General features: G+C 38.6%; 1 protein-coding gene across 2 annotated transcripts in view; it reads left to right on the forward strand.

Moving 5' to 3' along the window:
• The window catches only part of TRIP4 (thyroid hormone receptor interactor 4), a 51,086-nt gene that overhangs the window by 10,810 nt on the left and 25,795 nt on the right, over positions 1-14,481 (forward strand). For both annotated transcript variants that reach the window (XM_068965084.1, XM_068965083.1), the window contains exons 6-9: positions 2,411-2,540; positions 4,296-4,511; positions 7,874-8,000; positions 12,245-12,432. In XM_068965084.1, coding sequence (XP_068821185.1) covers positions 2,411-2,540; positions 4,296-4,511; positions 7,874-8,000; positions 12,245-12,432 — 661 coding nt within the window. The remainder of the gene's footprint in view (positions 1-2,410; positions 2,541-4,295; positions 4,512-7,873; positions 8,001-12,244; positions 12,433-14,481) is intronic.

Below are 14,481 nucleotides of genomic sequence, written 5' to 3' on the forward strand. Positions count from 1 at the left end.
AATATAGGTAGATTGGTTGGTATTATGAGGTAGTAATCATAGTGTATACAGAATTTTATGTTTTCTCTTTTTAACTAATATTTTGTAATTGTTTATGTTGCCATTCATATTTGTAATTTTTAGTGCCTAAAAATAGTCACTAAATTTATTTATTATAATTTGATTATTTATTTTCCCATTACTGGATATTTTTACTCTTTCCAAATTATAAATGATAACACAAATGGTCCACTTTGTTAATACTGTATCTTTTGATTTATTTCCTTGGGATAAATTCCCAGGAATGGGATTACTGAGTCAAAGAATATGATCATTTTTGACACTTAAGACATATTTGCCATATTCTTTTATCAAAATACTGTGCTGCTGCTGCTGCTGCTGCTAAGTCGCTTCAGTCGTGTCCGACTCTGTGCGACCCCATAGATGGCAGCCCACCAGGCTCTGCCCTCCCTGGGATTCTCCAGGCAAGAACACTGGAGTGGGCTGCTATTTCCTTCTCCAGTGCATAAAAGTGAAAGTGAAGTCGCACAGTTGGGTGCGACTCTTTGCCACCCCATAGACAGTAGCTTACCAGGCTTCTCCGTCCATGGGATTTTCCAGGCAAGCATACTGGAGTGGGTTGCCACTGCCTTCTCCAATACTGTGCTGCTGCTGCTGCTGCTGCTAAGTCGCTTCAGTCATGTCCGACTTTGTGCGAGCCCATAGACGGCAGCCCACCAGACTCCCCCATCCCTGCCAGGCAAGAACACTGGAGTGGGTTGCCATTTCCTTCAGTGCATGAAAGTGAAAAGTGAAAGTGAGGTCGCTCAGTCGAGTCCGACTCTTCATGACCTCATGGACTGCAGCCTACCAGGCTCCTCTGCCCATGGGATTTTCCAGGCAAGAGTACTGGAGTGGGCTGTCATTGCCTTCTCCCAATACTGTGCTAGTCTACAACAATTAGTATTTTACCCCCAAACCTATCACTATTGGGTTTTGACATTTCATATTATTTTATTTTTATTGTCATCATTTTTAAAATTATTATTAATGAAGTAGAACATGTCTCCATACTTTTTCCATTAGCATTTTTCTAGGGTCATGGGGTCGCTAAGAGTCGGACATGACTGAGTGACTTCACTTTCACTTTTCACTCTGATGCATTGGAGAAGGAAATGGCAACCCACTCCAGTGTTCTTGCCTTGAGAATCCCAGGGACAGGGGAGCCTGGTGGGCTGCCGTCTATGGGGTCGCACAGAGTTGGACATGACTGAAGCAACTTACCAGCAGCAGTAGCAGGGTCATTATTACGAAACAGGTGGTTCTCAGTGCCTTTTCTCTTTGGCTGCTTTGAGTCTTCATTGCAGCACGGGCTTTCTCTAGTTCTGGTGGGTGGGGGCTACTTTCTAGTTCTGTTGCTTGGGCTTCTAATTGTGGTGGCTTCTCTTGTTGCAAAGTGTGGGCTTCAGTAGTTACAGCACATGGGCTTAATTGCCCCATGGCATGTAGGGTTTTCCCAGACCAGGGATCAAACCCTTATCCCCTGTATTACAAGGTGGATCCCCAACTACTGGGCCATCAGGGAAGCCCCAGTTCTTTTCTTATATTCAGAACACAAGAATCAATCTCTCTTTTTTTTTAATTTTAAAAGATTTGACAGGACTTTAAATACGCCTAGAGTTTTAGGTAAAGAGAAAGGCTTCATTATAGCCTAGTTGCTTTCCTAACACATTTTAGATCTTGATTCTATCATAATTTATGGCTATCTTTTCTGATATATAGATTGATGGTATGTTGTCACTAGGAAGATCTCACATGGACCGAGAAATGGATGTGGGCTTTAGAGTTAGACCTAAGGTTAAATCTTGTTTCCACCTTTTAATTTCTAACTTACTGAACTTGGTGAATTTATTAATGTTTCTGAACTTCAGTTTCTTTGTCCGTAAAATAAAAATAATAAAAACTGTCTTACAAGGCTATTGTGAGAATTAAGTAATATAATATGTAATTTTATAGTCCTCATCATTGCTTTAACATCTGATAAGTTCTCATTATTGATTTCTGTTCCTTTCCTGAAATTTCTTCTTTTTTTCTTTTGTTATTTAGTTTTTAGCTTTGATATATAGAAGTAGTTTAAAGATGATATTCAGCCCTACTCAATGAAGTTTTTCATCAGTAAGGCATTTTTATGTTGTTTTATTAAACAGTCTGTTATCCTTAGTAATCCACATTCCCATAAGGAAAGAGGTGGATCCTTAACATTGATTGAGAACTCACTGTGTTTCAAGTGCTGCTTGATGCCTGAGGAAGTAAAGCCTGGCCTGTGGTACCTGTTTGTTTTCCATTAAAATGAAGGCTATCATTTGCTGCACATGATACAGCTAATTTGTATGATACATTGACACCGTTTGATTTCCTTATTGAATTTCAGGGACAGAGAATGCTGGGAAAGTGGACATCTCTACCAAAGACCTTCTTCCTCATCAAGAATTGCGATTTAAATCTGGTCTAGAGAAGGCTATCAAGCATAAAGACAAGCTGTTAGAGTTTGACAGAACTAGGTATGATGTGGTTAGAATTAAAAAGCCTAAGAAATAGAGTAGTCCATTATTTTGGCACTTTACCTACAGCAGAAGAAGAACAAATGCTCTGTGTAAGAGGTCAGCCGCTTGTTTTTGAATCATGTTTGACTAAGATAGGCTCGCACCAAGAGGACCTAGCCTGCAACATGTTTTGTTTCTTGTCAAATGCTAGTGTACCCCCTGGAAAGTCGATTTGGATGGAATTCCCCACTTGTGGCACTTGAAGCCATTCAGTAATTCAGTCAACATAGGCTGGATACTCCATGAGAAGCTGTCTCTGGGAGAGTTAATACCATCTCATGGGGACACATGACTTACTCTCCCTTTTTCCTTTGACACTAAATTTATTTTCTGATTTAATAATGTCCCTAAATTGAGTTTTTACTCCTGTGCTTCTGTCATTTAGCCCTCTCACCTTTCTTTAGGAGATGGGTTTATGGATTTGTTAGTTCTATTTTTTTTTTCTTATTTTTGGCAAAATACATGTTGAAACCCAATTAATGGTAAAAATGTTTGAGTAGAATGTGTATGCTCACTTCTCAAGTAGCCATGTGGGAATCCTTAGAAAGACCCTGAATCTGTTACTGTGGCCATTGAATATGTCTATTCCTGGCATTATAATCCTTTGGTTATATATACCTACTACTTTCAAATCATTTGCTAGGAATACATGAGATATACTTTGACAGCTATTCCCTAAGTAAGCCCATCACAAGATCTTTAAATATCACTTTTACCCTTACTCAGTGAAATTTATCATTAGAAATAGAGCACATTTTTTGATAAACAGAAACTGGAAAAGAGTCTCTCTCTATTGATGTTTCCCTTATGTCAGTGTGTTTCCAAGGGCACCAATTTCATTATGTAAGTTTGTGTATAGGACCACTCTCAGTCTATTTTAAAACTTCTATAATTCCAGCTGAGTCCTGGAAAATTGAAATCAGAATCTGATTTTCAGTATTTCCCTATGCCTATGTATATCACTAATTATTAATTATTCCTTTGAGACTGATTTTGTGATTTTGGAGTAGTCACTTCTTTGAGGCCCAGGTTTATTATCTATAGAAGGGGAGAGTTGGGTCATTAGGATTCCCTCTTGTTCTTAATTTCTTTGTTGGTATTATCTTAGAAATAAGCCTGACTGTCTTATCTTGGAACTCGGCCCTTGTATATTAAGTGAGGGACTGGGGATGAGGTTAGGGATGGGGTGGAGGAGGTGGCAGGAACTGACATGTAGTAGTAATGCAGTAATAAGATATCCTAAGAATAAGCTCCAGGACTGAGAGTCCAGGATAGAAGTCCAGTTTCTAAGCGAAGTGGCAGCAACTGGGTCTAGCAGGAGTAGTCTAGGTCCAGATTGTAGAAAGACTAGGTTATTGAGTAAGCTGCCAAGACATGAACTCAGAGGCAGCAAAATGACCCATAAGCCCAGTTATAAGAAGGTGAGGGCTGGACTAGTAGGAAAATAGGAGGACAGTGGGTATGGTGCTGTGTCCTTTTCTGCCCGAGAGTGAGATTCATTCTAAGAGCTGAGCCTGCAGTGGGAGTAAGGTATATACAGAAGCTGGAAATCAGAGCTTGACCTGGTTTGGGAACATTCTGGAGCATCTACATTTGAAATAATAACTTCAGGACAGCATTTCAGAGTGAGCAACTTGTAACAGCTTCCCAATAGTCAAATCCCTGTTTGTTAACAGGTGAGCTAATTGCCATGTGTTCTTTTTCTTTCCTTAGCATTCGAAGGACCCAAGTCATTGATGATGAGTCAGATTACTTTGCTAGTGATTCTAACCAGTGGTTGTCCAAAATTGAGCGGGAGGCCATACAGAAGCGAGAGGAGGAGCTGAGAGAATTTCGACATGCCTCTCGCCTCTCTAAGAAGATCACCATTGATTTTGCAGGCAGGAAAATTGTGGAAGATGAAGATCCTCTAGCTGAGTATCACAGCAAGTAAGTGGGCAAAACCAGAAAGGTTTGAGAGAATTGGGGAATTTTAACTGTAAAGGATTTGCCCTCCCCCCAGGCCCACCCTTTAATGGGTTTGTTATTTTTGTTAATTTTTAAAGTAATACATTCATTTGGAGTAGAAACATGGACGAGTAACTAAGAAAATTTTGAAAATGATCAGTGAGGGGTAACTTGTCCTATTAGATAACTACTGTGGTTTTATGAAAAATTGTTTTTAAAGCAATGAGGTACAGTTTGGGCACAGGAATAGATAAATGAAATGTAATAGAATCCAGAAAAGACACCTGTATGTCTGCATTGTGTGTGTATGGGTGTATGTTTATAGTTACATAAAACTTTTCTGAACAGTAAGAAAAGGATTGAATAAACGAAGGGCTACCAGCTTTGAAAAAAAATCTACATTAGATCTCTTACCTCAAAAAAAAGAAAAATCTCTACTTCAAAGTATGCTGTGATAATAAGTTTGACTAAAGAGTTAAATGCAAGAGAATTCCCTAGTGGTCTAGTGGTTAGGACTCTAAGCTTTCGCTGCTGGGAGTCCCAGTTTGATTCCTGGTCAGGGAACTAAGATCACATAAGCCCTACAGTGTCACCTCCTCCCACACCAAAAAAAAGTTGAATACAAAAGAAATAAAAAGGATCAGAAGGAAACAAAATAGTAGAAATTTATACTATAGTTAAAGCTCTTTCTAAGCAAGATACAAAACCCAAAAGTCAAAAAGACTAAGATATTTTAAATAATGTAAATAAGTACAAGACTGAGAGAAAGCATTTTAAACAGTTTTAATAGTTCAGAAAAGCAATGCTCATACTATATAAAGACCTGCAAGTTAAAAAGGTACATCCGATGGAAAAATGGGCAAAGGCTAAGAACAGATAATTTACAGGTAAGGAAGTGAAAATAACCAATAAACATTTGAAAAGATGCTCAGCTTCTTATTTGGGAAATGCAAGCTTTGAAACATAATGTATCATTAAGTTGTTTAAAATTTATAACATTGCATAATCTGTGACCAGTAATATGAATATGTTCTCTTACTGTGGAGGGGAATAGTAAAATGTCCCAAGTCTCATCACCAAGCATGAACCCTGATGGAAACTATGGATTTTGGTGATAATGATGTGTCAGTGTAGGTTGATCAGTTGTGACAAATGTATTTCTCCAGTGAGGGATAGTTGATAATGGGAGAGGCTGTGTGTGTGGCGGGGGGGGGGTGGCGGCGGGGGATCAGGAGGTAAATGGGAAGTCTCTGAATCTTCCGTTCAGCTTTGCTTTGATGCTAAAGCTGCTCTAAAAAATAAAGTTTATTAAATAAAACTTGCATCACAGTCAGTTTCAGGTTATCAATATGAAGTCACTGAATATAGAGTTGAGAAAAGATGAATGTTAACTCTAGCATAGCACTGAAAAGAAAATGTGTGGATATCTCATTCTACACGTTTGGAAATGGCATACATATCTCTGTCTCTCCTCTCTCTCTGTTACACACACACGCATGCACACATGCACAAAACTGGATACAGGCGAACACAGTGATGCTCTACTCGACCCAGTCCTTGACCTTTCTCTTTGACTGTGGCAGATCCATCACAGATTTGTCCTAAACAGAGTTATTCTCTCCTTAAGGCAAATTCTACCACTAACTTCCGTAAATTTGTTTTCAACTGTTGCATGTATGATACACAAATACAAGGAAAAAATTATTTCTGGGTGATGGGTATACGAATTTTTCATTTTATATTAATTTGTGTTTTCCATAATATGCATGGACCATTTTTATAACAAAAATCATTTTTATGTTCAATAAAAAGCAGTATAGCCTTTTAGAAGTAAAATTGGACACTATCTCAAAATTCAAATTGTGCATAGCTTTTGACTTTTTGACACTAGTTACTAAGATGCTAGTTTCTTCATCTGTTTCTTAACAACAACAACAACAAAAAAAGTTGCCATTCTGATACATAAAAAATGGTAGTTCATCATAATTTTTATTCACTTTTCCCCCCTTTGGTTGTATGGTAGTAAGTGTGAGCATTCTAAAATGTATTGAGTAGCTATTTGTATTTTTTCTTCAATAGATTCTGGAGTTCTAGATGTCCTTAACCAGTGGACTGTGTCTTAAATCTGTTTCCCTCCTTTAAATTTCACTATCCCTGTCCTATTTTAGACTCACTTCTTAGGTCAAATTCTTATACTTTTTGTTTTGTTTTGTTTTGTCTTAGCTTCATATCTTTGTTTCTGCTTTTCTCTTGCTTTGGAAATCCTTCCTCCCAACTTTGCCTTTCAAACATCTGCTTCCCCTTTGAACCTGCTTGGTACAACACATGGGATGATAAGTAGTAACTACCAGATGGATTGTATCTGTCTCATAGTAATAATTACATCCTCTTATGTTTTGTTTATCATTATTTTAGGTGCTTAAACCTGCCACGTAGAGTCAAAGCTTCCTGAAGGCAGGAAAACCCTGATCTCTTCCCCCTTTTAACGTGCCTTGTGTGTAAGAAGTTCCTAACAAATACCTCTTTAATTGTATTCAAGGTCAGGTTCAGCCTTCCCTGCTAGTAGAACCTTTTCATTATGTTGTCCTGTAGAATTACCATCATCCACAAACATTTGTCAAGCAGGGACATGGTAGTACAGCAGCAAGTAATGAAGAGCTGTAGAGCAGAGTAAGATATGGTTCTTGCAGGACCTGTGATCACTTACTAACCAGTAGGACTAGTTCCATAATCTTTAACTGAAATCATCACATTCTTTTATAGGTTGAGAGCCAAATATTCATAACAAACACCATAGACACAGGATAACATGGGGTATATTTGGTGACTGTTTAAATAGTAAGTGCTGCAGGACTTCAGAGAAAGGAATAAGTACTTTTGTGCTGGGTGGGTGGAGGGATTCCTTAGAAATTCTGGGCCATGAAGCAAGGATAGAATTCAGATCAGCATAGACGAATGGGAAGGGACTGTTGAGCAGGCAGAAGAATAATTGAATGTGTTGAGAAATAGTCTGCCCTAGAATACTCTTCTGTGGGTCAGACTGTTTCCAGGCAAGTTTTCTAATCTTGGCATTTTTAATAATGTTGTTAAAAAACGAGTGATTATAATGTGTGCTACCTGTTTTCTTAGTGTTCTGAAACTTTTACTAACTCCTCTTCCTTAGGGTTCTTGGAGTGAAGAGAAGAGAAGGGGAAATTAGTAGGGGGAGCAGGGAAGGTCATCCATGGATCCCTCTTTGAATTTCAAATTCTATTACTAATGAACAGTCGTATGTGTGTGCCAACTAAGCATATTCTGAGCATAGGACATTGCCAATTATTGCGTCCTTTGGTTTGTTATCACAGACTAGATGAGGCAATACATGCCATTGCCAATGGAACCTTGAACCAACCACTGACCAAATTGGATAGATCTTCTGAAGAGCCTTTGGGACTTCTGGTGAATCCCAACCTGTACCAGCCCCCTCCCCAGGTTAGTGGACTTTTGCTCTAACTGATGGTGAGAAAAGTTTGGGCCCAGATATTTCTTCTTTCAAGTGTGCCTGTTTCATAGTCTGTAGGCACCAATCTGCTCTCTTAATACTCCTACCCACCTTATTCTCTGACCCAGTTTGTCCAGTTTTTTTTTTTTGCAGCACTTGTGACAAGTTTCCATTTGAGTATTACCAGAGAGAAGGTTTTGTTAAGTATGCTAGAGGTTTAAGGGCTTCTCAGGTGGCACTAGTGGTGAAGGACCTGCCTGTGGTCTCAGTGCAGAAGACTGTAAGAGACACGTGGGTTGGAAAGATTCCCTGGAAGAGGGCATGGCAACCCACTCCAGTATTCTTGCCTGGAAAATCCCATGGCCAGAGAAGCCTGACGGGCTACAGACCATGGGGTTGCAAAGAGTCGGACACGACTAAAGCAACTTAGCACGCACACACGCGTAGAGATTTAAACAGTGCTCCCGTGGTCCTTTTGTTAATGCTCTTTGTTTGTCTTTTATAGAACGTGGGTAGTCCCCTAGTGTTGTATTTTAAATTAATACATTAATTCACTTACTCATTGTTGTCATACAATTTGACATTAAGTACATTGAGCGTCTAATGTGTATAATCCCAGAAGTAAGTGATCAACCAGACACTGCTTCTGTCCTCAAAGAACTCATGGACTAGTAGTGGAAAAGATTACATAGGCAGTTCTAATATTGGTAAAGATATAAATAAGTACAGTAGAAACCCAGAGGAGGGAAAGACAGTTGAGAGGAATACAAGAGGCTTTTAAAGGGAAGCTGGCATTCATTAAAAGTAAGTATCCTGGTAAATGGTGTTTGGGGATGGTGGGGAAAAAACAGTCCAGTCAGAATTAACTGTAGGAGCAAGGCATAGGAAATACACACACACACGGTTGAACAGTGTAGGGGAGGACTGGGAGTGGTGGCCCTCTGCACAGTCAAAAATTTGTGTTTAAGTTATAGCTGACCCTCTGTAAAGTTGTTCCACATCCACAGTAGGTTCTATATCTACACCAACTGCGGGTCGTGTAGTTCTATAGTATTTGTTACAAAAAAAAAAAAGACCTCACGTATAAGTGGACCTACATAGTTCAAACCTGTGTCATTCAAGCATCAACTATATAAGGAATAGTGAATTTAGACTACAAATGTAGTACTCATAAAAGGAATTTTCATAGAAATAGAGTGGGGTTAAGTAGGTAGAGTCAGATCAATAAAGAGTTAAATGTTCAGCTAGAAAGTTTGCACATTTTTATTTCGTAAATGTGAATCATAGAATGATCTTAAGCAGAGAGATGCAATCAGAGCAGTGCTTTAGATAGTTTAACTGGAAATCCTCATGCAGCACTGTACTTATCCAGGTTCTTTGCTGAATGCCCGCATGCATACCTAGTTGTGTCCGACTTTTTGCAACCCCATGGACTGCAGCATGCCAGGCTCCTCTGTCCTTGGGATTTTCCAGGCAAAAAATGCTGGAGCAGGTTGCCATTTCCTACTCCAGGGGATCTTCTCGACCTAGGGATCGAACCCGAGTCTCTTGCTGCTGCTGCACTGGCAGGTGGATTCTTTACCACTGTGCCACATGGGAAGCCCTCTTTGCTAAGTGCTGGGAAATTAAAAGGTAAAAACCCTTGAGGTTTTTAAGCACTTCAAGTTTAATGGGAAGATGTGTTTGAATACAAAGAATTTCAGTTCCTTAAGATAATTGCTATAATAGACATGTCATTAGGAGAGATCATAAACTCACAGGAGTCACAAAATAAATGGTGTTTGAGAAGAGACTTAAGGGATGAATAAGCAGACAGATTTGGGGAGGGACTTCTAGGTAGATGGTATAACATGTACAAAGGCTCTCAGCAGCTTGAGAGCGCTATAGGTTGGGAGAACCACAAGTAATTAAGTATTCTTAGAGATTAAACTATACTATTAAGTGTATTAGTTTCCCAGGGCAGCTGTAACAAAAGACCACAACTGATTGGCTTAAGACAACAGGACTTTATTCTCTCACAGTTCTCAACACTGAAATCAAAGTGTTGGCAGGGCCCCACTTCCTCCAAAAGTTCTGTGGGAGAGTGCTTCGTTGCTTCTTTGAGGTTCCGGTGGCCCTAGGCATCCCTTAGTTGATAGCTACATCACTCTACTCTCTGCCTCTGCCTCTATATGGACTTTTCCCTATGTCTTTGTCTCTAGGTATTCTATCCTTTTTTTCCTCTCTCCTTTTGTAAGGGTATCAGTCTGTGGATTTGGGGTTCACCCTAATTGACTCTTATCTTAGCTTGATTACATCTGCTTGCAAATAAGGTCAATTTCACAAGTTCTGGGAGGGCATAAATTTGAGAGGGAGGCTACTCCCTCCAGTATAGTAGGTAACATCATATCATGAAAGCCCTTATGTGTCAAGAGTTTGGTTTTATTCTAAAGTAGACAGGGAAGACAGTGGGCTTCCCTGGTGGCTCAGATGATAAAGAATCCTCCTGCAATGCGGGAGACCTGGGTTCAGTTGGGAAGATCCCCTGGAGGAGGGCAAGGCAACCCACTCCAGTATTCTTGCCTGGAGAATCCCCATGGTCCAAGGACCCTGGCCGGCTACAATCCATGGGGTCACAAAGAGTTGAACACGACTGAGTGACTAAGCACACACAGACAGACAGGAAAGAGTCTTTGAAGAATTTTAGCAGAAGACTGGCATGACTTGCATGCCTGTGTAGAGAGTGGATTGGAGGGAAAAGTAGGACAGAAGCAGGGAAATTGCTAGGACAGTGATTGAGCTAGCATAGTGTAAAGACGATGAGGGCCCAGGTTAGTGTTACTCGGACAGTAGAGAGTTATTTAGAGGTTAAAAATGGAGATGAGATGGGTTAGCAGACTCTTAAATAGTATTATTAAAAGACAATAAGGTTAATTTAGAACAGTAGCTGGGGTAGAAAAACAGGTAATATGAATTAGAACTGTAATAGAGATAGAAGCAGAGAATTTGGGCCTCAGGATTGTTCAAATACCAACATTTTTTTGAAATCATTTATTTCCCCTATAATGGATCAGTTGTGCTTCTGTGTTCCTACTTACGGACTTAAATCCCTGTGTAGTCATTACTCATATCTGCCTAATGTTTTGAACAGTTATTTAAGTGTCTGTCTTCTACTAGGATTTTAAGTTCCTTGAAAGCAAGAACCTTATCTTTTTTTGTATTTTATATGTCTTCCTACTTTATATATTTTCACATATGCTGCATTAAGTACTCAATAAGTGAAATGTTTGTGGTTTGTTTTTTTTTTAGTTATGACACAATTAATTAGTCATTTTATTGCAGAAAGATTCTTAGAGATTTATTTAGTCCAATTCCATCATTTTACAGTTGAGAAAACTGAAATCTTAGGGGTTAAATGATTGCCTAGAGCCTCTACCCTCCTAACATTTTTGTTTTCCCTATAAATTATTAAATGAAAGATTAATAAATTAACACAACTGAGAACCTCATCATCCCAACAGAGCCCCTTTTTTTGTAAATAAATTTCAGAGCACTCAGTCTTCTTGCTCAGGAAGAAGTGTTAACCTTTGTCATTCTCTGACTGAACTGCTGCCAAGACTCTAGCCTCCTATAATTATCCGTACCCTGTAATTTGGTATTCTTTTTATACGATGGGAGCCTTGTTTCAGTGTGCTCCATCCTCTCTTTTAGGGGACAAGTTGTTCATTGCAGTATAAGAGTATTAATAACTTCATACATCCAACAGTCAGAACCTCTGCCCCCTGGAAGCATCTGTTTGGCTTTATCATGGTAACAGTATGTGACCCAGTTCCTTAAGCATGTGAAGAACATGTGAACCAAAATGTTGAACCTTCATTTGGTTGATAGAACTGTATTTGTAATTGTCTAGAATCCAGTATGGATCATTAATACATTTAAAGTGTTGATAATTTCAAATCAGTTATTTGGTCTGATAGTTGTGCTCTTGCTGAAATTAGGAAGCTATATTTGGAGAATTCAGCATTATCTAACTATCCTTCAAGATGGGACCATGTTATCATACCTGGGACTTCTACTGAATTTATACCTTCTCCACTTTTTTTGACTTTGTTTCAGACAAAGGTGGGGGTACATTTTTCTAAGAGAATGTTCCCAGCATGATTCCATATTAATAGAATTCATCTCATTTTGTAGGCCTATTCCAGATTTTTCCCTTGTCAGACAAAATTATGTGTTTGATTTCTTTCTTGCATAGTGGATAGACCAGACGGGTGCGGCCTCACAGAAGAAGGCTTTCCATCCAGCAGGATCAGGACTAGAGTTCAGCTCATGTCGGCATCAGTTTCGAATCCAGGACCAAGAATTTCAGGAAGGCTTTGATGGCGGCTGGTGCCTCTCTATGCATCAGCCTTGGGCTTCTCTGCTTGTCCGAGGGATTAAAAGGTAAGGACAGAAGTGAATTTTGACAGTGAAAGATTTTACGTAAATTTGATTTAGCTTTATGGATTGGGATTCTTCTTCCCAGCCTAGCAATGATTTATGATACCCTTCAGCACATAGAACTTTAAGCAGTGTATTCATGCATGTTATGGACTTTTTTTTTTTACTGAATAGCTTAAAAAAACTGAGTTTAGAAAGACCACAGATCCTAGTCATAACAAAGAACAGAATGTAAGTTTTTTCTTCTTTGGAATGAAGTTTATTGAGAAAACTTCTCTTGCGTTTGCCTTTGTAATATAGCACTCAGCAACCTTAATGGTTTGATCCTATTGAAAATTCAGAGTTCTTATGCCTATTTACTAATTCTTTAAAGTCACTAGCCTAATTATGACTTTGTTTTTCTATCTGTACATCTATTTTTTAATGTGAATAACCATATTGAGAAGCTGTTTTACCACAAATTCCCTTTCTACAAAAAGTGGGGAGGAGTAGTGAGGATAAGTAGAGGTAATATAAAGTCGTACATGTGAGTAATGGTGATAGCTTACTCTTCCATGGTTTCATATATTTCCTCTGAGTTCAACTGTTCCCTTTGCTTTTGTAAATGTAAACAGAAAATTGATAAATACAGAAAATGAGCTAGAAAAAGAAAGCTCATCTACAATTCTACTGCCTAGAAACAGCTATTGTTATAATTTTGGAGTGTTTGTTTAAATTCTTTATCCTTCACAAATTGTTATATAGTGAGGTCATAATATATATATATATGTTTATGGTTTTCTTCATTCACTTACTATTATATGTTCATTCTCCCTTGTTGTCCCAGTTTTATTGAGATATAATGGACATAAAACATCGTCAGGGTGTACAACATAATGATTACATATATATGTATATTTTGCAAAATGATCACCATGATATATTTGTCTTAAATCCATCACCTTGCATAGTTACAAATTTTTTTGTTTCTTGTGATGAGAACTTTTAAGACCTACTCTCTTAGCAACTTTCAAATATGCAGTATAATATTATTAAGTATAATCACTGTGCTGCACATTATATCCCCAGGATTTATCTTATAATTAAAAGTTTGTACGTTGTGACTGCCTTCGCTCAGTTTATCACTGTATTTATGAGTTTGCTTTTTTCAGAGTCTACATGTAAAGTAAGATCATAAAATATTTATCTTTCTACCATAATTCTTCAGGGTTGGTCCAGATAGTGGCAAGTGCAAGACTTCGTTTTCTTTTATGGGTGAATAATCTTCATCCATCCATTGATGGACATTTACATTGTCTGCACGTCTTGGCTATTATAAATAATACTGCAGTGAGTGTGAGGATACAAATACCTATTTTTTCCTTCTTGTTTTATCTGTTAGAATTTTATATCCCTGCTAGTGTTCTAACTTATCCCAATAATAATGCCTTATATTTAAATACAATTTTATACTTTTCAAAACAGTAGCCGTATTGAAGTAGCTAAGTCCAGTATTATTACAGTCTTATTAAACACTTAAGCAGGCAAAGTGTTGATTGGATTGACCAAAAAATGTGTTTGGATTTTTCCATAACATGTTATGAAAAACCCGAATGAGGACTTCCCTGGTGGTCTAGTGGTTAAGAGTCCACCTTGCAATGCAAGGGATGGGGGTTCCATCACTGGTCAAGATCCCACATGCTGTGAGGCAGCTAAGCCTGTGCTCTGTAAGTAGAAAGCCCATGAGCCACGACTGAAGAAGCCTGGGCACTCTAGAGCCTGTGCTGCAAAACAAGAGAAGCCTGCACACTGCAACTAGAGATAAGCCCACATGCTGCCATGTAGAGCCTGTGCACTGCAGCAAAGATCCAGTGCAGCCAAAAATAAAAAAACAAAAAAACAAAACACCCAAACAAACATTTTGACCAACCCAATAGGTTGCTCTGAATTGCAAAGCCTAGTTAGTGCCAGATGTGGATCTAGAGTTCTGGTTTTCAAAGTGCTGTTTCAACTCTTACTTTGTAAGCTTCAGTCATTTCTCTGCTTTCTTGAAAGAAAATTATTATCAGAACT

This window comes from Capricornis sumatraensis, chromosome 2 (assembly GCF_032405125.1).
Source record: "Capricornis sumatraensis isolate serow.1 chromosome 2, serow.2, whole genome shotgun sequence".
Lineage (NCBI taxonomy): Eukaryota > Metazoa > Chordata > Mammalia > Artiodactyla > Bovidae > Capricornis > Capricornis sumatraensis.